Source organism: Salvelinus namaycush, chromosome 19, assembly GCF_016432855.1.
Source record: "Salvelinus namaycush isolate Seneca chromosome 19, SaNama_1.0, whole genome shotgun sequence".
NCBI lineage: Eukaryota > Metazoa > Chordata > Actinopteri > Salmoniformes > Salmonidae > Salvelinus > Salvelinus namaycush.
In genome coordinates, this window is record NC_052325.1 from 4,457,242 (window position 1) to 4,480,324 (window position 23,083).

Below are 23,083 nucleotides of genomic sequence, written 5' to 3' on the forward strand. Positions count from 1 at the left end.
CAGACACAGTAACTCTGGATGTCAACACAGACAATACCAATCAATCACAGAGCCAGTCTGAAACTTGCTGAAGCCGTCTCAATCAAACCCAGAGTGAGTCAGTAGTCAGAGAGAACCTGTAATTCTCTGTCAGAGAAGTTGCATGGTGAATCGGATGCGTAGTGACCGGGCAGTGAGGCGGTTTCAGCTCCACTGTGGAGCAACGTGTGCTTTCACTGACAGGCAGCGCAATGAGGAATCCTGGCTCTGAATGCTCACTCAGAACTCTGTCTATTCTCTCCGTCTGCTTTTTCTCCCACTCTCTTACTGTTATCGACCCTGAAAAAGCCCAGGTGCTTGCCACACAATCCCTACGCAACCCCAAACAGCTCCAGAACACTCTCCCCACCTCAAGTATCCTTTCTTCCACTGAGAAACTCCTTCTCTCAACCTCCCTGTCTCACTCCCGTTCTGGCTTTCCCTCCCTCCCCCAGCTGTAGTGGTTGTTTGTCGGCCACGGTGTTCCAAGGACTCTGATGCTAATGTAGCGTAGCAAAGAGACCTCTGCTGCTGGTGAGTGCTGCTGCCCTCTCCAGAGTCTGAAGTCATTCTCTGGAGTGGAGGGAAGGAAAGAGGGAGGGAGAGAAAAAGAATGCAAGGCCAAAGATCGCACACCGCACGCGCTCTAAAAACAGCTGCACCAACGAACATCCGCGCAACGCTAGCTATGCCAATCGCCTCGAGTACGACTATAGTTAGAGACAGGCAGGGGGTAGAGGGGGGAATCAAAACAAGACTGGGTACTCCTCTGCGGAGAGAATGAATCTCCTATTTATAGCAGGAGACAAAGCCTGGTGTCTATTTCCTCAGGGGGATTGAAGGCTCCCCTTTCTGTTTTTTTAAATTAACTGAGCGCTTCCGTATGATTGTCTCCCTCTCTCTCCTTTTCTCACTCCCTCGTTTGTCAGATTCAGTTACTGCCGCCCAGGGTAGAATCAGCCATCGTCACATCATCATAGGCTCAGCTCTATAGACGCAGCCCTGATTGGGTTTACTGGGCAAACAGAGCTGGAGTGTACGTGTGAGAATGACAAATTAAAGCCACTCTCACAAGCCAAAAACAACACAAACCACAAACAAAAACAGTCGTAGACCCAAATTACAGCTGGTGGGGAAAATGATAACTTAGAGCTCATTTTGCTAGGTGTCAAAAGAACAGAGGGGATGGATACGATGTATTTTGAGGGTGGCGTCATTCCCATCGCCGATTTATCCTCCCCGGCCTAGACCAATATCTCAGAGTGGAACTGAGAACGCTATTCATTCAAATTACCTCTAACATTTGTTATTTCTTTCAGATCTGTTAGTCACTGAACTGAAGCTTCAATTTTGCAATGTAAAGGACATAGGTGATTCTATGTACCTGGAGGGAGACCTCTTTCGCCAAATTCTGCCACTCTCCAACCCTCCTAGACCACTTCACCTCCAGAGTAGGGTCATTTAAAGGGAGATTGACACCTACACAGGGGGAGATGGACCCCCTCAGGGTCCTTACGGTAAGGCGAGGCGAGGGGTGTTAACGGGGCCCCCTAATCTAGGGCCCTATAAAATCAGTCTTATTTTGCCCCAAAATTCTGTTTCCACCTGGGTTTCCATTTCTACCTGTTTTTACCTCTCAAAATCATACGTTTTAAAATAGAAAAACAACAGAATTGGATGTTCTAAATCCACAACAATGCTTAAACCACATAAGGAGACCACTTTTTAGGTCTGGGGAAAAATGAAGACATTAGATTTTTGGGTGTAGTTACCCTTTAATGAAAGTGGGCACCAGCCAGATACCATTGATTTGTTAGCTATGTTTCTGTAGCACTCAAGTTATTGCAGAATCATGATACAATTTTGCCAGGTAGGCATAGGCTACTGTGTAGTTAACATTTAATTGAGAAGGTTTTTGGGAAAGCCTTTCCATCTACCAGAAGGTTATCATTAGCATCATCGCTAAAGTGTGGGCACAGGCGCGCACGCACACACATTCCTGTGTCGTTTCAGAAAGTTGCAGGAAAATACAAATCACTGATGCATTTTGTTCATGTCTTATGATAAAAATAAAATAAAATGCTTGAATTCCATTTGTCTGGATTCTGTGATCCCGTCCGCAACGCCAATATTATAGGGCCTTAATAATCCCAGGGTTAGCGTGTAATCCTACCATCGCTCTGTTTGAACTCTGACCCTGGCGGCACGTGTCTGGACGGCCCCCTCCATGGGCCTTCACCCTCACAGCTGAGGATTGAGGAGCAGCAGCTGAGCACCCACCAAAACACACACACACGACGAACAGTTGCACTACAGCAGTCTTACAATAACAAACACCCCATCCACCACAAATACCACAGAAGGAGGTAAGAGACACTAGCCCTCTGTTAGACCAATATACTGGTCAGTGGTCAGACAATACAATAGATCTTCTGGTCTCAAACCACTCCATGAAACGAGGGGGGGGTTACACATTTATAACTTTGCAGAGAAGCTGGACAAAAAAAGACCATAATACAAAAGATATCTTCCAGGGCCAAACCACTCAAAACCTCTATGGGCCTCTCAACCTCAATCATCCAACAACATATCTCATGTCAATTGTAGAAATTGAGAGATGCAGAATAGAGAGCAGCCTCCAGTTGGGGATATTGCCTGGAGGAGAAGGGAGCAGTATTTGGCAGAGAGAGCCTGATGCTGGGGGAGAGTTGACTGATTTGTTCCACACTCAGACACAAACACTTTATAAAAAAGTTTCACTACCATATCTACGCGTCACCCAGGAAAAATACTACTACATTACAATAAAGATAATTTTTAATACGTGGCTCACTATAAAATATGTCATATGTTTCACATGCCTCATAAAATACACAGTTCAAACCCTCCCTCTCCTAATCTGTGGTAAGAACTATAAAAGACAAATGGTCAAAGAACAGTCAGCAGGACACAAGGATATTCTAGCTACAGAGAGACGAAGAGGAGAGAAAGATAAGACTCACGGTGAAGAAGAGGTCCATGACGCGGGTGTCAAGCAGGGCTTCTCTCCAGGTCTCTGTGGGCTTCAGCATCACGTTCTGGGTGGACTCGAACATGGCGATGTAGTGGCGCCCCAGTGACCCCCAGGTTAAGGCCAACAACATAAGGAACGCTGACTCTCTCACACGGAGTCCCTGTCACTAGAGCCCTCTCTGTCAGTCACAGTGGAATCTGGTCTCTCAGCCCTCTCTTTCTCCTCTCTGAGGTCTGAGTGCAGTGGAAACTTGTGGTTACTAACTCACTAGTTCTCCCTCATCAAGTCTGCCACGCTCTCCCTCCCCGACCCTCTTGCCCTCTCTCTTACACTCAAGGCTGTCTCTCTCTTTCCTTCACTCTGTCTTTTTCTCTCCCTGTCTGTGCTGAGGCCCAGTGAGGAAACTCCCACAGGAAAGCCAGTCACTGGCACAGACCAAGCATTCCACTGGGCAGGACCAACAGTCACTCCCAAACACACCCTACACAATCGTGCTACCGAGACAGGTGCGTTTCTGTGCCCCTCACCCCACAGCAGCCTTGCCTTTTTGGCCATTTAAACAGCCCTGGTCCACCAGAACGCTAAATGAACAGACCGAGAGAGAGCGTGTGAGAAGCCTCTTGGGAAGAGTGTTGGAAGCATGGTTATTAACTCTAGAGCCCAACCACCACAGTGTTCATATGTGTGAGAGATTTACCTTACTGACAACCTTGTATGTATCAATCAAATAAAAATATGATTTTGGGGTATACACTCGAGCAATTTGGAATGGATCTTAGATCGAATAATGGATACTCTTCACTTTACGTAGTGTAAAGTAAAGAAGGTCATATGTCTGTATGAGCATGAATGTACATGCTTGTGGACGGATGGATGTGCTCAGTCAGGTGACTTTTTCCACATATCACCCATCTCTATCATCACACTGTCCAACCTTCCAGCACGCTCCAGAATAAGCAACAGTACTCTGTTACCTCACCGACAGAGACAAAGGAAGAGGAGACGTAGAGACAGAGACCTCCTGCTGGGCTCTAAACCCTGCTGCACTAAAACGGGTCTGGATGACAGGTCAAACATCCAGCAACACTTTTAGAGCGTTGTTTTAGTATCAAACATTTACAGTTGTCCATCAACTGTCTCTCAATTTACAGTTCTGTCAACAGTGTTGCAACTCATATGACAACTGTGCCATCTGTAGAAATTAGATGACTGTTTAAGTATCTTAACACTATTGGTGTAAACACACTGTGATGAGTAATATTTTAAGTCTATATAGAAGTGTGTTTACTTATATTGAACTCATCTAGGTATTTTCTGTCCAGATGACTTTGTATTTAGATACTGTACATCAACAGTGGACGTGTTAAGAGTGCAAAGCTATGTTAAGGAGTGGTAGGGTTTAAGCGATACATCCTCCACTAAGTCTTACTTGCAGCCTTGCCATGTGAAATAACACTGGAGGAATGCCCATCACCCCCACCCTCTTCTGCCCTAATGCTCTCCCCAATAGGGTTGGCCCGATAAAATATTAAATTGAATATCGTGATATTTGACATTGACGATACACATCATTAAGCGCAGGAAGATTTATTGTGATGTGCAAGACTATACTCTATTCGACTTTACAAATCAAAAATGTGAAGTTTTATAATTTAAGACTATATCAATATGTTGAAAATAAAGCCTAAATCAAGGGTTCTCAAACGTTTTCAGGCTGGGGACGCCTTTTGTGATTCAAATTCATCAGGTACCCTCTCATAAATCAGGAGGGGGATCAAAATAGCATACAAGGACTTTACTAGGACTTCGGCAGTGCATGACAGGACGAACCAAGTCTCGGGACCTGGGAAGGAACATTTTAATTCTACATATTTAATGCGTTTTGTTGTTGCAGTTTTAAAGCTAATATCCTGCAATTCTACAAATATTTCCATGAGGCAGAGAAAACGTTGCAGTTTTATAGATTAAATTAGTGCATTTATGTAAAACAAATAAAAATAAGTATTGCGTGTGGCTGCGATCCGGATTTTCTGGAACCCGAATTCCCGCAGCTATTGAAAGATATCTCTGCGCATGTACAGGAATAAAAAATAAAGTGTAGCTGTTGCCCACTCCGCTCCCTACGTAGTTTATACTCAGTGTTCCCACAGCTCCACTGCCTCTTCATTGACATGGGAGGGGGAAACTTAATGGTGTACACTAAAGACACGATCGACATGTTCGAACTATGCATTCATGCCTCAAGCACGATTTCATGTTATTTATTCATGGTGTACACTACACAAAAAACACGATCGACATGTTCATACAAACTGTTGTCTGTTGTAAGAGTATATTTAGGCAAGCAAAACACAAGCAACACATACAGGCAGTCAACATAGCAATTACTTTCTCATCATTACAAACATTGGCTAGTTCTTTTTTCATCAACTCTCGCTACGATATGGCAGCATGAGGAATAATCGGGTGCCGGGCGATGCAAAACAAACTTGCCCATTGTCAGACTGATTACCGGTCCGGATACACAGCTAGGTAGCCTACTCATGTGTTACTTGCATGATCTTAAGGTGGTTAAAACGCAGATAGTTTTTTGCCCCAATGCAAAACTCAAGTGGGGAGTTGCATTCCTTTCAGTAACTCTGGCTAGTGGCTACGATATGGCAGCAACTATAAAGATTAGCCTACATTATCACACAAAACATTGATTGTTTTTACTCCAATGCAATGTGTGCGCCCTGCTTGTAGTTTTGATGTCTTCACTATTATTCCACAATGTAAAAAATAATAAAAAATAAAGAAATCTTTGAATGAGTAAGTGAGTCCAAACTTTTGACTGGTACCGTGTGTGTGTGTGTGTGTGTGTGTGTGATACATAAAAAGAAAACTGGCCGCGGACCGCTTGCAGTACCTCTGCGGACCCCTAGCCGGTCCGTGGATCCCACTTTGAGAACCCCTGATGTTTTATTGTCACATACACCGGATACGTGCAGTGAAATGTGTTGTTTTACAGGGTCAGCCATAAACTAAGCTAAAACATTTTTTCACTAGACAATGTATTTATGAGAATGTGACTATAATATTGGAAATAAGCACACAAATGGCCCAAAACGATTATATCGGATATCGCAATATTTGGAGTAGCATACGGTAGAAGCGGTCTCCCCAAATATTACCCGATTCCCCCTCACCTGTGCATGAGTTGGGACAGCCGTCCCCAAGACAGCATTACTCCCTGTTTGGTGTGTGTGTTTATGTCAAGGTCCCCAGTGGGTCAAGGCAAGGGGCAGGACATAGAGGTTGTGTCATCCACAGTAGCCATTCAGAGCACCTGACCAGCCTTGAGCTTGACCACATCTCCATCCCGACTCTGGGGTTAACATCAGCGTGGAGAGACGCGCTGTCTTACTAACGCAGGGGCCACATGCTGGGCCCAGAGGGGGGAGTGTGGCGCAGACAGATGACACACATGCCACACGGTTGGTTTGTGAAGGATGGAGCCGCTGTGGTGTTTTAAAAAGAGTCTTTAAAAAGGAGAGGGGTGGGGGGGCTAACAGGCTACAGCTGCCAGGCATGCAATTAAGGAGTGGCCCCTTGATACACATACGGTCACGGACACACACACTCAAATTCAGACAGAGAGACATGCCTGATACACACGGACAGAAGGCCACACCGCTTTACCTTCACAGAAGTCTTCATAAATCTGTTCTCCGTTCAAACAAGCATCCAGACAGCACACACACCAGGGTTTCCGTTAGGAAAATGTGGCGCCGGACAAGTGACCGGGAAGATTTTAATTTATCGGACATTTGAGAAATGTATCGGTCATCCATGCATGTCCACCCACGCAGCCAGAGCAATCAATAAACAAGGGATGTTGGCCAAATGAGCCACAATTACAAAAACACAATTCCTTGAGTTTCATTTAGCAGACGATCTTAGGCAAAGAGACTTACAGGAGCCATTAGGGTTAAGTGCCTTGATCAAGGGAACAGAGATTTTTCACCTAGTCAACTCAGGGATTCGAACCAGCAACCTTTCGGTTACTGGCCCAAAGCTCTTACCGCAAGGATACCTGTGTAAAACTTCATAGCCTACTGTTGTATAGGTTTTACTTTCTTAAAACAATAATTGTCCACCTCACAGTTCAGTTGTCAGAGTATTTGTTGATTTTAAATATATAAAAAGGAAGAGAAGCCTAGGCCTAGCCCCAGAGAGAGAGATATGCCGGTGGTATGCTACAACAACAACATGCATTTCTTTACCCTTGTCAGACAGGCTACTGCGTCTGTGACACAGATATAGACGTACAGAAAGAGGCTAATTCATTCATTTTCTATCCCAATATTTTTTCTAAACATAAGCATCATATTGTTCGATTATAGGAAAAACTATGGTAGGCCTAAAACATTCTTCCTCACCTCAAGTTCAACTGTTGGGAGTCAGTAGGAGCGCCGTTGCCTGCAGTATAATAGGCTAATAGCCAAATCAACAGCCTAATAATTGTCTGCTCTGTATTTAGTTTAAGATGGGTTATAAGCAGGCCTGTCTTAAAAAAAATATCATTAGCCTATTGCTATCATTTGTTGGGTATCTTAGGTAGTAGTCTTTGTTGGTAATTGCTGCAATATAGACTATTCAAAACTTTTGTGAAGGTTTAAACCAGTTTGCCAGTGTTTTGTTTCATTCTGTTGAGCCATTTTCTTTGGCCAAATTAAGTCTCAACTGTAACGTTGTGTTTGCCACAATATACACGGAAGAAAAATAAACGCAACATACGACAATTTCAAAGATTTTACTGAGTTAATGTTCATATAAGGAAATCAGTCAATTGAAATGAATTCATTAGGCCCTAATCTTTGGATTTCACATGACCGGGAATACAGATATGCATCTGTTAGTCACAGATAACAAAAAAAAAAAAGGTGCGACCACCATTTGCCTCATGCAGCGCGTCACATCTCCTTCACAGGCTGTTGATTGTGGCCTGTCAGCTCAATGGCTGAGCGAAGTTGCTGGATAGTGGCGGGAATTGGAATACGCTGTCGTACACATTGATCCATAGCATCCCAAACATGCTCAATGGGTGACATGACTGGTGAGTATGCAGGCCATGGAAGAACTGGGACATTTTCAGCTTCCAGGAATTGTGTACAGATCCTTGCGACATGAACAGCAGATGAATGGCACGACAATGGGTCTCAGGATCTCATTACGTTATCTCTGTGCATTCAAATTACCATTGATAAAATGCAATTGTGTTCGTTGTCCGTAGCTTATGCCTGCACATACCATAACCCCACCACCACGGGGCACTCTGTTCACAATCTTGACATAAGCAAACTGCTCGCCCACACTACGCCATACACGCCTAGTGCCATCTGCCAGGTACCAGTGAAACCAAGACTCATCTGCCAAGAGCACACTTTTACAGCGTGCCAGTGGCCATCAAAGGTGAGCATTTGCCCACTGAATTTGGTTACGACGCCGAACTGCAGTCAGGTCAAGACCCTGGTGAGGACGACGAGCACGCAGATGTGCTTCCCTGAGACGGCTTCTGACAGTTTGTCCAGAAATTCTTTGGTTGTGCAAACCCAGTTTCATTAGCTGTCCAGGTGGCTAGTCTCAGACGATCCCACAGGTGAAAAAGTGAGATGTGGAGGTCCTGGGCTGGCGTTGTTACACATGGTCTGCGGTTGTAAGGCCGGTTGAACGTACAGCCAAATTCTCTAAAATGACATTGGAGGTGGCTTATAGTAGAGAAATGACATTCAATTATCTGGCAACAGCTCTAGTGGACATACCTGCAGTCAGCATGACAATTGCACACTCCCTCAAAACTTGACACATCTGTGGCATTGTGTTGTCTGACAAAACTGCACATTTTAGAGTAGCCTTCCATTGTCCCCAGCACAAGGTGCACCTGTGTAGTGATCATGCCATTTAATCAGTTTCTTGATATGCCACACCTGTCAGGTGGATGAATTATCTTGGAAAATGAGAAATGCTCACCAACAGGGTTGTACACAAAGCAGTGCACAAAATGTGAGAGAAATAAGCTTTTTGTGCATATGTATAATTTCTGGGATCTTCTATTTCAGCTCATGATACATGGGACCAACACTTTACATGTTGCGTTTATATTTTTGTTCAGTGTAATAGCCTGCTCGTATTTTCCCTATAAACACAAGCTTGATTTACTTTTGATATTACCCTTACAAAGTTTAGAAACCTTTGTGAAGGTTTGGTGTGGTGTAGCTATTATTAAGCTTTAGCTACTGACAGTTGAACTTGAGGTAAGGAAGAATGTGAGGTGGACAATTATTGTTTTAGGAAAGTAAAAAACTATTGGTTATAAAGTTTTGCATATGCTACTGGCTGGCAGGTAGCCTAGCGGTTAAGAGCGTTGGGCCAGTAACTGAAAGGTTGTTGGTTTGAATCCCTGAGCAAATGCTACATATCGAAACACAAGGAATAGTGTTTATGTAATTTGTTATATGGCTGTTTTTAGGACCTACATTTAGCTCATTTGGCCAATATCCCTCGTTTATTGATGGCGCTAGCTGCGCCAGGTCGGAGGTTTCTTTCTCACTCTTTCTACTCACAGATATGAATGCATATGGGCTCCTGAGTGGCGCAGCGGCCTAAGGCACTGCATCTCATTGCAAGAGCCATCACTACAGTCCCTGGTTCGAATCCAGGCTGTATCACATCCGGCATTGGGAGTCCCATAGGGCGGCGCACAATTGGCCGTCATTGTAGAAAAGAATTTGTTCTTTACTGACTTGCCCAGTTAAAAAAAATATATAGATAGATAAATGTCTGGTAAATTTCTCAAATGTTTGGTAAATTAAAATCTTCCCAGTCACGTTGTACAGACACATATTTTCCTAACAGAAACCCTGACACACATACACACACAGGACCATGTCTGGCATTCCAGACGCACACTCAACAAGCTGTGGGGTTTAAAGAGGCTGGCGGCAATCCACCCCCTCGCCTGTCCCCCATTAAAGAGGCCTGGTTATCAGGCTGCTATCTGGTATGGGCACAAACACACAGGGCCTCTTTGAAAGTGATACATAACCCTGGTTTGCAGCGACGCCACCTCAGATCCCTTTAAACACAGAGGCGGGAGAGAGAGGCTGCTAGTCTGAGTAGGATTAACGCTCCAACGAGCCAATGACACACACGTACGCGCACCCACACAGTCTTAGAACACAGCCAAATGAGAGCAACAACTGAAAACAATAAGTGGTACGACCATATGCCACACCCCAAACATTTTGCACTGTACCCAAGACAGCCACATTTTCCTATGACTCACCTAACATACAAGACCAATGTTTCTGATCAAACCAGTCTACAGTGTTTCCTCTAGGATTTTTCAGCAGTGGTGGAAAAGTTAGAGTGGTCAATGGCGCAGTTTTAAAGGCCCCCCTTTTGGCCGCAAAGACAATATTTTACAGTTTTAAAGCTAGTTTCTGCAATTCTACACATTTTGCCATGGGGCTCCATTATGTTTTCTAAATACTTTATATCTGCTTTTAGTCATTTAAGACCACACGGAAAACATTTTACCATCCCTAAAATTACAGTGCATTCGGAAAGTATTCAGACCCCTTGACTTATTCTACATTTTGTTACGTTACAGCCTTATTCTAAAATTGATTAAATAAAAAAACATTCCCTCAATCTACACACAATACCCCATAAAGCGAAAACAGGTTTAGACAAGGCACACACCAGTCTATATAAGGAACCACAGTTCACAGTGCATGTCAGAGCAAAAACCAAGCCATCAGGTTCAAGGAATTGGCCATAGAGCTCAGAGATAGGATTGTGTCAAGGCACAGATCTGGGGAAGGGTACCAAAACATTTCTGCAGCATTGAAGGTTCCCAAGAACATAGTGGCCTCCATCATTCTTAAATGGAAGTTTGGAAACGCCAAGACTCTTCCTAGAGCTGCCCACCCCGGCCAAACTGAGCAATTATGGGAGAAGGCCTTGGTCAGGGAGGTGACCAAGAACCCGATGGTCACTCTGACAGAGCTCCAGAGTTCTGCTGTAGAGATGGGAGAACCTTCCAGAAGAACAACCATCTCTGCAGCACTCTACCAATCAGGCCTTTATGGTAGAGTGGCCAGACGGAAGCAACTCCTCAGTAAAGGAACATGACAGTCTGCTTGGAGTTTGCCAAAAGGCACCTAAAAGGACTCAGACCATGAGAAACATGATTCTCTAGTCTGATGAAACCAAGATTAAACTCTTTGGCCTGAATGCCAAGTGTCACATCTGGAGAAAACCTGGCACCATCCCTATGGTGAAGCATGGTGGTGGCATCATCAGAACCTTGATGAAAACCTGCTCCAGAGCACTCAGGACCTCAGGCTGGGGTGAAGGTTCACCTTCTAACAGGACAACGACCCTAAGCACACAGTCAAGACAACGCAGGAGTGGCTTCGCGACAAGCCTCTGAATGTCCTTGAGTGGCCCAGCCAGAGCCCGGACTTGAACCTGATCGAACATCTCTGCAGACCTAAAAATATCTGTGCAGCGACGCTCCCCATCCAACCTGACAGAGCTTGAGATGATCTGCAGAGATGAATGGGAGAAACTCCCCAAATACAGGTGTGCCAAGCTTGTAGCGTCATACCCAAGAAGACTTGAGGCTGTAATCACTGCCAAAGGTGCTTCAATAAAGTAATGAGTAAAGGGTCTAAATACTTAAGTAAATGTGATTTCATTTTTTATATACATTTGCAAAAATTTCAAACCATCTGTTTTTGCTTTGTCATTATGGGGTATTGTGTGTAGATTGATGAGGGGGAAAAAACAATTGAATCCATTTTAGAATAAGGCTGTAATGTAAGAAAATGTGGAAATAGTCAAGAGGTCTGAATACTTTCTGAATACCCTGTATTTTCAATAACAATATTTAATACAATTCTTCCATGACCCAAAGGGAATAAACTGCTACCCACCAGTGGGTCCTAACCCACCAATGGGGAAACACTGCGGACGCAAGAAAGGATATGATTGGGCGGCAGGAAGTTCCAGCTAAGGACCTGATTGGCCAGGGCCAGGTATCTCTGGAACACAGAGGACATCTGAGCGTTGAGGTTCTCTCTGCGACTGAACTCCTGCAGCACCTCCATGGTCAATACGAAGATCTGACGCAGGTTGTCCTCCTGAACGTGAACACACATCAGAACAAAAACACACGCACAAAAGGTGTCAACACAAACACACACTACTACCAAGCCAGAGAGAGCATAGCATTCAGTTAGAGGGACAGAGGAGAAAGGAGGAAAAAGGAGCAGGAGGAAAAAGGAGCAGGAGGAACGGAAGTCTGACCTGAAAGATGCGTTTGCAGCTGCCGTGGAACTCCATGTTGAGGCCGATATTACTGGTCTTACTGGAGCTGGAGAACTCACTGATGAGGGCCGTCAGGATGGAGCAGGCCAGTGTCTGCTGCAGGGGCACACACACAGGTCTGATGTCATATGTCACATTGAGGGTAGCTGACAGAGGACAGCAGCCGGCTTACTAAAGAGGACAGATCTAAATAGACCCAAGCCATGAAACCCTCCCTGGCCTCCTGAAGAATGACTGCCATCTAGTGGAGACAGTTATACTACTGGGAGAGCTCATATCAGGTTGGTGAGGTCAGAAATCTCAAAGGAACAGTGGGTACCGCATGGGCATTTAACTCCCCTGTTTTGGGGACCTGCATGGTTCTGGTACCGGCTCCGACCAACATTTTAGCTTATAAATTAACCTGTGTGAAGCAGAATGTGAAATCTGACATCATTTTAAGCTGGGATGTCCCTCGTACCATTTCATTCGCTCTTCCGACTGTCCAACTCCTGGCTGAACCCTACGTCACAGCCCCTAACATCATAATGCAGCAGGACTGAGTGGTTTCGTCACTGTGGCACATTCAGAGATATTTTAGATTACTAGCTATAAATCATTCATAGATTTTAAACAAAAACATTGTCATAAATGGACAAGATTAATATAAGATGAAAGGTGAGTTCCTAACAAGTTCAGGAAGACACGCTAGAGTTCTGTGAGACATTCACAGAAATGGGGGCAGACGTTTTGATCAAGAAAGACCTTAAGAAAATATGCAAATGTTTTAACACTAAACATACAAATATGTATTTTACAGTTATAAGGAAGGTGAAATCTTATAGTTAGTTGTTTTATAATTTGATTATAGTACTTTTTAGAAAGCATATAATTAATTTCAAGCCTTATTCATACAGCTGTGTTGAATAGAAAATACAGTTCGGAAAGTACTGACCCCTTGACTTTACCCACATTTTGTTAAGTTACATCCTTATTCTAAAATGGATCAAATAAAATCCTCAATCTACACACAATAACCCATAATGACAAAGTGAAAAAAGGTTTTAACCTCTCTTGGGTACGTGAGACGTTAGCGTCCCACCTCTTCAACAGCCAGTGAAATTGCTGGGCGCCAAATTCAAATACATAAATACTCATTATAAAAATTCAGAAAACAAAACATATTTTACATAGGTTTAAAGATGAACTTCTTGTGAATCCAACCACAGTGTCAGATTTAAAAAATACTTTACGCCGAAAGCATACCTTACGATTATTTGCAAACAGTAACCAGCCAAGAAGAACAGTTACACAAGTCAGAAATAGAGATAAGATTAATCCCTTACCTTTGATGATCTTCATATGGTTGCACTCAGCAGACATTCATTTACTCAATAAATGTTCCTTTTGTTCGATAAAGTCTCTTTATATCCAAAAACCTCAGTTTTGTTCGCGCGTTTTCTTTTCAGTTTTGGAAACGTTAGAGTGTTTTCTATCCAAATCTACCAGTTATATGCATATCATATCCTCTGGGCCCGAGAAGCAGGCAGTTTAATTTGGGCATGCATTTCATCCAAAATTCCGAATGCTGCCCCCTACCCTAGAGAAGTTAAGACATTCAAAATAAAAAACAAATACCTTATTTACATAAGTATTCAGACCCTTTGCTATGAGACTTGAAATTGAGCTCAGGTGCATCCTATTTCCATGGATCATCCTTGAGATGTTTCTACAACTTGGAGTCCACCTGTGGTCAATTCAATTGATTGTACATGATTTGAAAATGTACATACCTGTCTATATAAGGTCCCACAGTTGACAGTGCATGTCAGAGCAAAAACCAAGCCATGAGGTCGAAGGAATTGTCTGTAGAGACCTGAGACAGGATTGTGTCGTAGCACAGATCTGTGGAAACGTACCAAAAAACATCTGTAGCATTGAAGGTCCCCAAGAACACAGTGGCCTCAATCATTCTTAAATGGAAGAAGTTTGGAAACACCAAGACTCTTCCTAGAGCTACCCACCCAGCCAAACTGAGTATTGTGGGAGAAGGGCCTTGGTCAGGGAGGTGAACAATAAACTGATGGTCACTCTGACAGAGCTCCAGAATTCCTCTGTGGAGATAGGATAACTTTCCAAAAGGACAACCATCTCTGCAGCACTCCACCAATCAGGCCTTTATGGTAGAGTGGCCAGACGGAAGCCACTCCTCAGTAAAGGAACATGACAGGCCGCTTGGAGTTTGCCAAAAGGCACCTAAAGACTCTCAGACCATGAGAAACAAGATTCTCTGGTCTGATGAAACCAAGACTGAAGTATTTTGCCTGAATACCAAGCATCACGTCTATAGGAAACCTGGCACCATCCCTACGGTGAAGCATGGTGGTGGCAGCATCATGCTATGGCGATGTTTTTCAGCGACAGAGACTGAGAGACTAGTCAGGATCGAGGGAAAGAAAAACAGAGCAAAGTACAGAGAGAACCTTGATGAAAACCTGCTACAGAGCACTCAGGATCTCAGACTGGGGTGAAAGTTCACCTTCCAACAGGACAATGACCCTAAGCACACAGCCAAGACAATGCACGAGTGACTTCGGAACAAGTCTCTGAATATCCTTGAGTGGACCAGCCAGAGCCCAGACTTGAACCTGATCGAATATCCCTGGAGACCTGAAAATAGCTGTGCAGCGACACTCCCCATCCAACCTGACAGAGCTTAAGAGGATCTGTAGAGAAGAATGGGAGAAACTCCCCATATACAGGAGTGCCAAGCTTGTAGCGTCATACCCAAGAAGACTCATTGCTGTAATCGCTGCCAAAGGTGCTTGAATATAGTACTGAGTAAAGAGTCTGAATACTTATGTAAATGTATTATTTCAGTTGTTTTATTTTTAATACATTTGCAAAAAATATCTAAAAACCTTTTTTTGCTTTGTCATTATGGGGCATTGTGTGTAGATTGATGAGCAAAAATCCCAACTGAATCAACTGTAGAATAAGGCTGTAATGTAGTAAAATGTGGAATACTTTCCGAAGGCACTGTACATCATAAAATATTTGTACTGTGTACTTGAGCTTGTGTCCTCAAAAGTGACTACTCCTCAGCAATGTATAGATATTTTTACCAGAAAGGTGAGATTTTAACCTTTTTTTGGAGTATGCAGCATTACTAGTTATTGTTTATGGCCCTCTCGTGATAAATAATTACTTTTGGGGATAATGTAGATTACATAGATTTTCAATTACATTTAGTTACATTTAACTGCTTTTAAAGCCAGAAGCAAAGTGAACATCTGTGGGATTTGAGGGAGTGGACTCTTTTCCCATATCACTAACGAGTGTACTCCTTTCACATCTTTGATAATTATGACATTCTGATGTTTTTTCCATTAATTGATCATTTGCCCAATCACATCGGATCTTTTCACATCAGATCTTTTTCAGAGTGGACTTGTTGATCTGAAAAAAGATCAGAATTGGGCTGCGGAGTCAAGTAGGCTGCGTTTACCTAGGAAGCCCAATTCTTTTGACCAATAAGATCAGCTCTGAAAAATATATTACATGAAAAGATGGGATGTAATTTGTTAACATAACATTTAGTGAGAAAAAGATGAGAATTTGGCTGCCTGTGTAAACACTGCCTTATACATGTGTCTCGTGTCTGTGATAAGTGTAAGAATTAGACCGGTGTTTCTTACCACTGTGGGGTTGCCGCTGCTGATGAGCTGGCTGACTTCGTGGAAGATACCTTTACAGTTAATGGACTTGTCCAGAGAGCCTCTCTTCACTATGACCGCTACAGCCAGCAGGATCTGCTCCCGGACATACTTCTGTAGACTGGGGGGGAGAGAGGAGAGACATATTTTTAAACTGCATTACAGGCCTGCATGAAGTGAGATTGATAGATCCTTGAGAATCTAATTCATGATGCCGCTACACACACGCCTACTTGGGTCTCTGTAAAACGTAGGTGAGGAGGAATGTCCGTAGCGATTCGATGCTGGCCTTCTCCAGCAGGATCCACTCCCGTACCACCGCCTCCATGACGGCCGTGGCTGCCTGGAACAGCACATAGTCCACCTTACTGGTCTCTGTGGAGGGTGACAGATGCACATTAATCACAGAGTAGCGTTAAGATTTCCCTTCCCTGGAACTCAAGGGCCTAGCCCAAACCCAGAACATTATTCCTCCTCCACCAAACTTTACAGTTGGCACTATGCTTTGGGGCAGGTAGCGTTCTCCTGGCATCCACCACACTCAGATTTGTCTGTCGGACTTGCCAGATGGTGAAGTGTGATTCATCACACCAGAGAACGCATTTCCACTGCTCCAGAGTCCATGGGCGGAGAGCTTTACACCACTCCAGTCCAGTCGACGCTTGGCATTCAATTCAAATGGCGATCTTAGGCTTGTGTGCAGCTGTCCGATTATGGAAACCCATTTCAGGAAGCTCCTGACGAACAGTTATTGTGCTGACGTTGCTTCCAGAGGTAGTTTAAAACTCGGTAGTGAGTGTTGCAAACGAGGACAGGCAAATTTTACTTGCTACGCTCTTCAGCACTTGGCGTCCCGTTTTGTGAGCTTGTGTGGCCTACCACTTTGCGGCTGAGACATTGTTACTCATAGATATTTCCACCTCACAATAACAGCACTTACAGGGCATACATTTTATGAACTGACTTGTTGGAAAGGTGGCATCCTATGACAATGCCACATTGAAAGTCACTGAGCTCTTCAGTAAGGCCATTCTACTGCCAATGTTTGTCTATGGAGATTGCATGGCTGTGTGCTCGATTTTATACACCTGTCAGCAATGGGTGTGGCTGAAATAGCCGAATCCACTAATGTGTGTCCACATACTTTTGTGTATATATAGTGTATTTCCATCCATTAATAGGCTAAAACGCATTATGTCGCAATGGGATTTTTTTCTTTCTTCTCCCAGACAATTGGTCGGCGCCAATTTGAATTAAATCGGCTTTTCTCTCATTTATTTTTAAAATCGGCCAAACGCTGGCTAAAGGAAACACTGTTATGGGCACACCTGCACACACACAGTATCATAAATCACCCTCACAAACTTTTACAGATGCACAATTGAGAGTAGAGGTCGACCAATTATGATTTTTCAACGCCGATACTGATTATTGGAGGACCAAAAAAAGCCGATACCGATTAATCGTCCGATTTATATATATACATATATATATATATATATATATATATATATACATATATATATATATATATATTTGTAATAATGACAATTACAACAATACTGAATGAACACTTATTTTAACTTAACTTCACTAGGGAGGGGGCAGCATTCGGAATTTTGGATGAAAAGCGTGCCCAAATTAAACTGCCTGCTACTCAGGCCCAGAAGATAGGATATGCATATAATTAGTACATTTGGATAGAAAACACCCTAAAGTTTCCAAAACTGTTAAAATAATGTATGTGAGTATAACAGAACTGATATGGCAGGCGAAAACCCGAGGAAAATCCAACCAGGAAGTACTATTATTTTGAAAGTCTGTTATTCCATTGAAAGCATAACCACCATACAAAGACTTAAGACCCAGTTCACGAGCCCCGTGGCTTCCTCTACATGTGGCCAGTCTTTAGGCATTGTTTCAGGCTTTTACTTTGAAAAATGAGGGAGATACAGCACTTTCAATCAGTGGCCAGTGGAAATTTCCATTCATCAGCCATGCGCCTGATCGGGAACGCGCCTTTCTTATTTCTCCTTTCCTATTGACGAAGCTTTTGTCTGGTTGAAATATTATTGATTATTTATGACAAAAACAACCGGAGGATTGATTTTAAACATTGTTTGGCATGTTTCTACTAACTTTTATTGTACTTTTGAAAAACTTTGTCTGGACTTAGTGAACGCGCCTTAAGCATTCGGATTACTGGACAAAACATGTGAACAAAAAGGACGTTTTTGGTCATAAAGAGAGGGACATTATCGAACAAAACGAACATTTGTCTAACATGGAGACCTGGGAGTGCCACCAGATGAAGATCATCAAAGGTAAGTGATTCATTTTAATGCTATTTCTGACTTTTGTGACACTCTCCTTGGCTGGAAAATTGCTGTATGGGTTTCTGTGGCTAGGTGCTGACCTAACATAATGGCAAAGTGTGCTTTCTCCATAAAGCCTTTTTGAAATCTGACACAGCGGTTGCATTAAGGAGAAGTTTATCTTTATTCGTATGTTTAACACTTGTATCGTTTATGATGAGTATTTCTGTAATTTGAGGTGGCTCTCTGCACTTTCACCGGATGTTTGTTTGAGACAATGCATTTCTGAACTTAACGCGCCAATGTAAACTGAGATTTTTGGATATAAATATTAACTTTATCGAACAAAACATACATGTATTGTGTAACATGAAGTCCTATGAGTGCCATCTGATGAAGATCAAAGGTTAGTGATTAATTGAATCGCTCTTTCGGACGTGTGAGCCCTTTCCTTGGCTGGAAAATGGCTGTATGGTTTTCTGTGACTAGGTGCTGACCTAACATAATCACATGGTGTGCTTTCACAGTAAAGCCTTTTTGAAATCGGACACTGTGGTTGTGATTTACAAGAAGTTTATATTTAAAATGGTGGATAATACTTGTATGTTTGAGGAATTTTAATTATGGGGTTTCTGTTCTGAATTTGGCGCCCTGCAATTTCACTGGCTGTTGTCGATGTGGGACGCTAGCGTAATTTTTGTTTTGTTTGTAATAATGACAATTACAACAATACTGAATGAACACTTTTATTTTAACTTAATATAATACATCAATAAAATCAATTTAGTCTCAAATAAATAATGAAACATGTTCAATTTGGTTTAAATAATGCAAAAACAAAGTGTTGGAGAAGAAAGCGGGTGGCATCCATAAGTCTAAATATTGCTGTTACATTGCACAACCTTCAATGTTATGTCATAGTTATGTACAATTCTGGCAAATTAGTTGAGCCAGGCGGCCCAAACTGTTGCATATACCCTGACTCTGCGTGCAATGAACGCAAGAGAAGTGACACAATTTCCCTAGTTTAATATTGCCTGCTAACATGAATTTATTTTAACTAAATATGCAGGTTTAAAAATATATACTTCTGTGTGTTGATTTTAAGAAAGGCATTGATGTTTATGGTTAGGTATGTTCGTGCAACGATTGTGCTTTTTCGCAAATGTGCTTTTGTTAAATCATCCCCCGTTTGGCGAAGTTGGCTGTCTTTGTTAGGAAGAAATGGCCTTCACACAGTTTGCAACGAGCCAGGCGGCCCAAACTGCTGCATATACCCTGACTCTGTTGCACAGAACGCAAGAGAAGTGACACAATTTCCCTAATTAAAAGAAATTCATATTAGCAGGCAATATTAACTAAATATGCAGGTTTAAAAATATATACTTGTGTATTGATTTTAAGAAAGGCATTTATGTTTATGGTTAGGTACACTTTGGTGCAACAACCGTGCTTTTATTACAAATGCGCTTGTTAAATCACCCGTTTGGCGAAGTAGGCTATGATTCAATGATAAATGAACATACACCGTGTCGATTATATGCAACGCAGGACAAGCTAGATAAACTTGTAATATCAACCATGTGTAGTTAACTAGTGATTATGTTAAGATTGATTGTTTTTTATAAGATAAGTTTAATGCTAGCTAGCACCTTACCTTGGCTCCTTGCTGCACTCACATAACAGGTAGTCACAGCCTGCCACGCAGTCTACTCGTGGAGTGCAATGTAATCGGCCATAATCGGTGTCCAAAAATGCCGATTACCGATTGCTATGAAAACTTGAAATCGGCCCTAATTAAAATCGGCCATTCCGATTAATCGGTCGACCTCTAATTGAGAACATCCTGTCGAGCTGTATCACCGCCTGGTACAGCAACTGCACAGCCCTCAACCGCAAGGCTCTCCAGAGGGTGGTGCGGTCTGCACAATGCATCACCAGGGGCAAACTACCTGCCCTCCAGGAGACCTACAGCACCCGATGTCACAGGAAGGCCAAAAAGATCATCAAGGACAACAACCACCCGAGCCAATGCCTGTTAACCCCGCTACCATCCAGGAGACGAGGTCAGTACAGGTGCATCAAAGCTGGGACCGAGAGACTGAAAAACAGCTTATATCTCAAGGCCTTCAGACTGTTAAACAGCCATCACTAACACAGATAGGCTGCTTCCTACATACAGATCAAATCATAAGCAACTTTAATAAATGGATCACTAGTCACTTAAAAAAATGCCACTTTAATAATGTTTACATATCTTACATTACTCATGTCATATGTATATACTGTATTTTATACCATCTTTTGCATCTTGCCTACGCCGCTCGGCCATCGCTCATCCATATATTTATATGTACATATTCTTTTTCCATCCCTTTACATTTGTGTATATTAGGTAGTTGAATTTGTTAGATTACTTGTTAGATATTACTGCACTGTCGGAACTAGAAGCACAAGCATTTCGCTACACTCGCATTAACATCTGCTAACCATGTGTATGTGACCAATAACATTTGATTTGATTAAGGCCTAACACACACAAACAAACATAATTGAGGAGTGTTTTGAAGCTTTTTTGTTAGAGGGACACTTACCTAATATGTGCTTGCAGACAGCGAAGGGTGATTTGGACTTCCGGAAGGAGAGGAATACGTGTTCTGCGTGCTGCCTCTGTTCTGTATTGACCATGGACGGCGGTGCCTAAACACACACACCATTTGTGTACAGTCAATTACACCAAATCTCAACTAAGTAAAGTCTCACACACACACACACACACACCTTAAAAGACCCCCAAAATATACACAACTAAACACACATACGCGGTAAGCCAAGGAGTATGGCTAGAATGGGTCTCGGCAGGAAAATCCCAATCCAGGTCTAATTGCAGTAAAATAAGCTCTCTGACTCACGTCACGGTGGCCAGGAATGAGGCGAGAAAGACCATTTTTTCTCTCCTGACCACAGGCACGACAGGGGCTTCCTTTCCATGCCCACCCCTTCCCCTGGACATACTACACACGTCACACACATTTAGGATCTATTGGACCAGAATCTGTTAACTAGCTAGCCTCTTATTCAACACAGTTACATAATTATGTGGCTAAAACAATAGCAAGGATAGAATAAACTCAAACATGAAGAATGTTATTCGAAGTAACTGGCACGAGCTCCCCAGAGTACTTCAATCACCAAGCATGGTGCTTAATCAAGTATGTGATCGATAACTTTTAGCCAACTAACGTTACTATACTAGCAAGCCAACCCTTCCTGATGGTTAGCGTTTGCAATATATGACTTTTCCTTTACTAAAAGCTGTGCTTTGTGATATATTCGGGTAATTGAGACAGTGCCCTCCTTGACTGTTGCATAACGTTGGTGACAAATAGACGGTAAAGTCAGTAGCTAGCTAGCTAACGTTAGGTGGAACATGGTGAATCAACAGCGTGTCTAACGACGTGGGCTGCAATGGGGATGTTCACCGAACTGTCTAGTGTTGAAGAAATACAACTTGAGTATTGAATCAAACTAACTAGCTAAACAAGTGTGTGGTTCCCTGTAAACATGAGTGTTCTACTAGTGAAGTAAAAAAACAAACATCGTCACAACAGACACTGTCACACATAGCTAGCGGCTTTTGGGGATGATGGCTATGCTAGATTTTTGCAGGATGGAGACAGCACTGCGCCACGCATCAGTATCCTTCTCCGATAAATAACTGTGCCCGCTAAATCGCTCGCCGTCACATAACTCTCAATAAAACCAAGAACCAAACACATACCAAAAAACTTTAAAAAATAGATTATATTTCTCACCATTAAAACTTTGGCAGCGCTTTCCAGCTGTGAAATCACTTCTGGTGCACCAACCGCCGCCATCATTGTCTCTCTTCAATGACGCGCCATGCGCTGAATTGTGGGATTAGGGGTACTCTGGCCAATTTGATAGTGGAGACTTTTTGCAGGGAATTTCAGAACAGCGCGTGGCTCTATGGACGATATGTAATAAAAAAACATAGCAATAAAATATTGAACATAAGGTCTTAATTTTTACAAGCCAAGACGCTTGCAAACGTCATATGTTGTGATACCTGAATGTTTATAGATGATTCCTACCACCAGGAGAGCGCACCAAAAAAGTCACAAAATCATTTGAATCCTTTTGTCAAAATGGCTTTTTGAAAGATTTGCACTCAAGTGGGCCTTTCTGGAAAGTCTTTTTTACAATATTGATAAAGGTGGTCATTATTACTACTAAAATAAACCCCCATTATGCCTATTTATTAAGAATGTCTAAATGACATATTACCAGAGATCTATGTTATTACCTTTACCTTATCATAACCCCCAGAGGACCTATTCTGTTCATAATGTTATGGTTGTCATAGCATAGGACACAAATTATACCTATTAAAAAAAGTGATGTTGCTCTCATGAAATGTAATTCCTTGCCCCACTAGCCTATCATAGAAAATATGTTGTTTTACATGTGATTTTATAGCTTCAAATTATGATGTAAATGACTTTAAAGAGATATGTCAGTTCTGAAAAAATATGCAGCCACATTTCTTAGAACTATGTGACAGCTAAAAGCCTACCAGTTATGTCTAAATGGTGTGTGAGTGTCCTTCAAATCTGAGCCCACAATATCATCTGTTGTCATTT

The 23,083-nt window shown here is 42.6% G+C and overlaps 1 protein-coding gene across 1 annotated transcript in view; it reads right to left on the bottom strand.

Annotated features, from left to right (window-relative positions):
- LOC120064072 (exportin-4) overlaps window positions 1–22,303 on the bottom strand; it is a 57,926-nt gene extending 35,623 nt beyond the window's left edge. Inside the window, exons 1-7 of the mRNA XM_039014403.1 lie at window positions 22,235–22,303; window positions 21,014–21,119; window positions 16,338–16,479; window positions 16,087–16,225; window positions 12,389–12,505; window positions 12,069–12,222; window positions 3,021–3,133 (exon numbers count right to left, since the gene is read on the bottom strand). Coding sequence (XP_038870331.1) covers window positions 3,021–3,133; window positions 12,069–12,222; window positions 12,389–12,505; window positions 16,087–16,225; window positions 16,338–16,479; window positions 21,014–21,119; window positions 22,235–22,300 — 837 coding nt within the window. The 5' untranslated portion in view covers window positions 22,301–22,303. The remainder of the gene's footprint in view (window positions 1–3,020; window positions 3,134–12,068; window positions 12,223–12,388; window positions 12,506–16,086; window positions 16,226–16,337; window positions 16,480–21,013; window positions 21,120–22,234) is intronic.
- Between the last annotated feature and the right edge of the window lie 780 nt (window positions 22,304–23,083).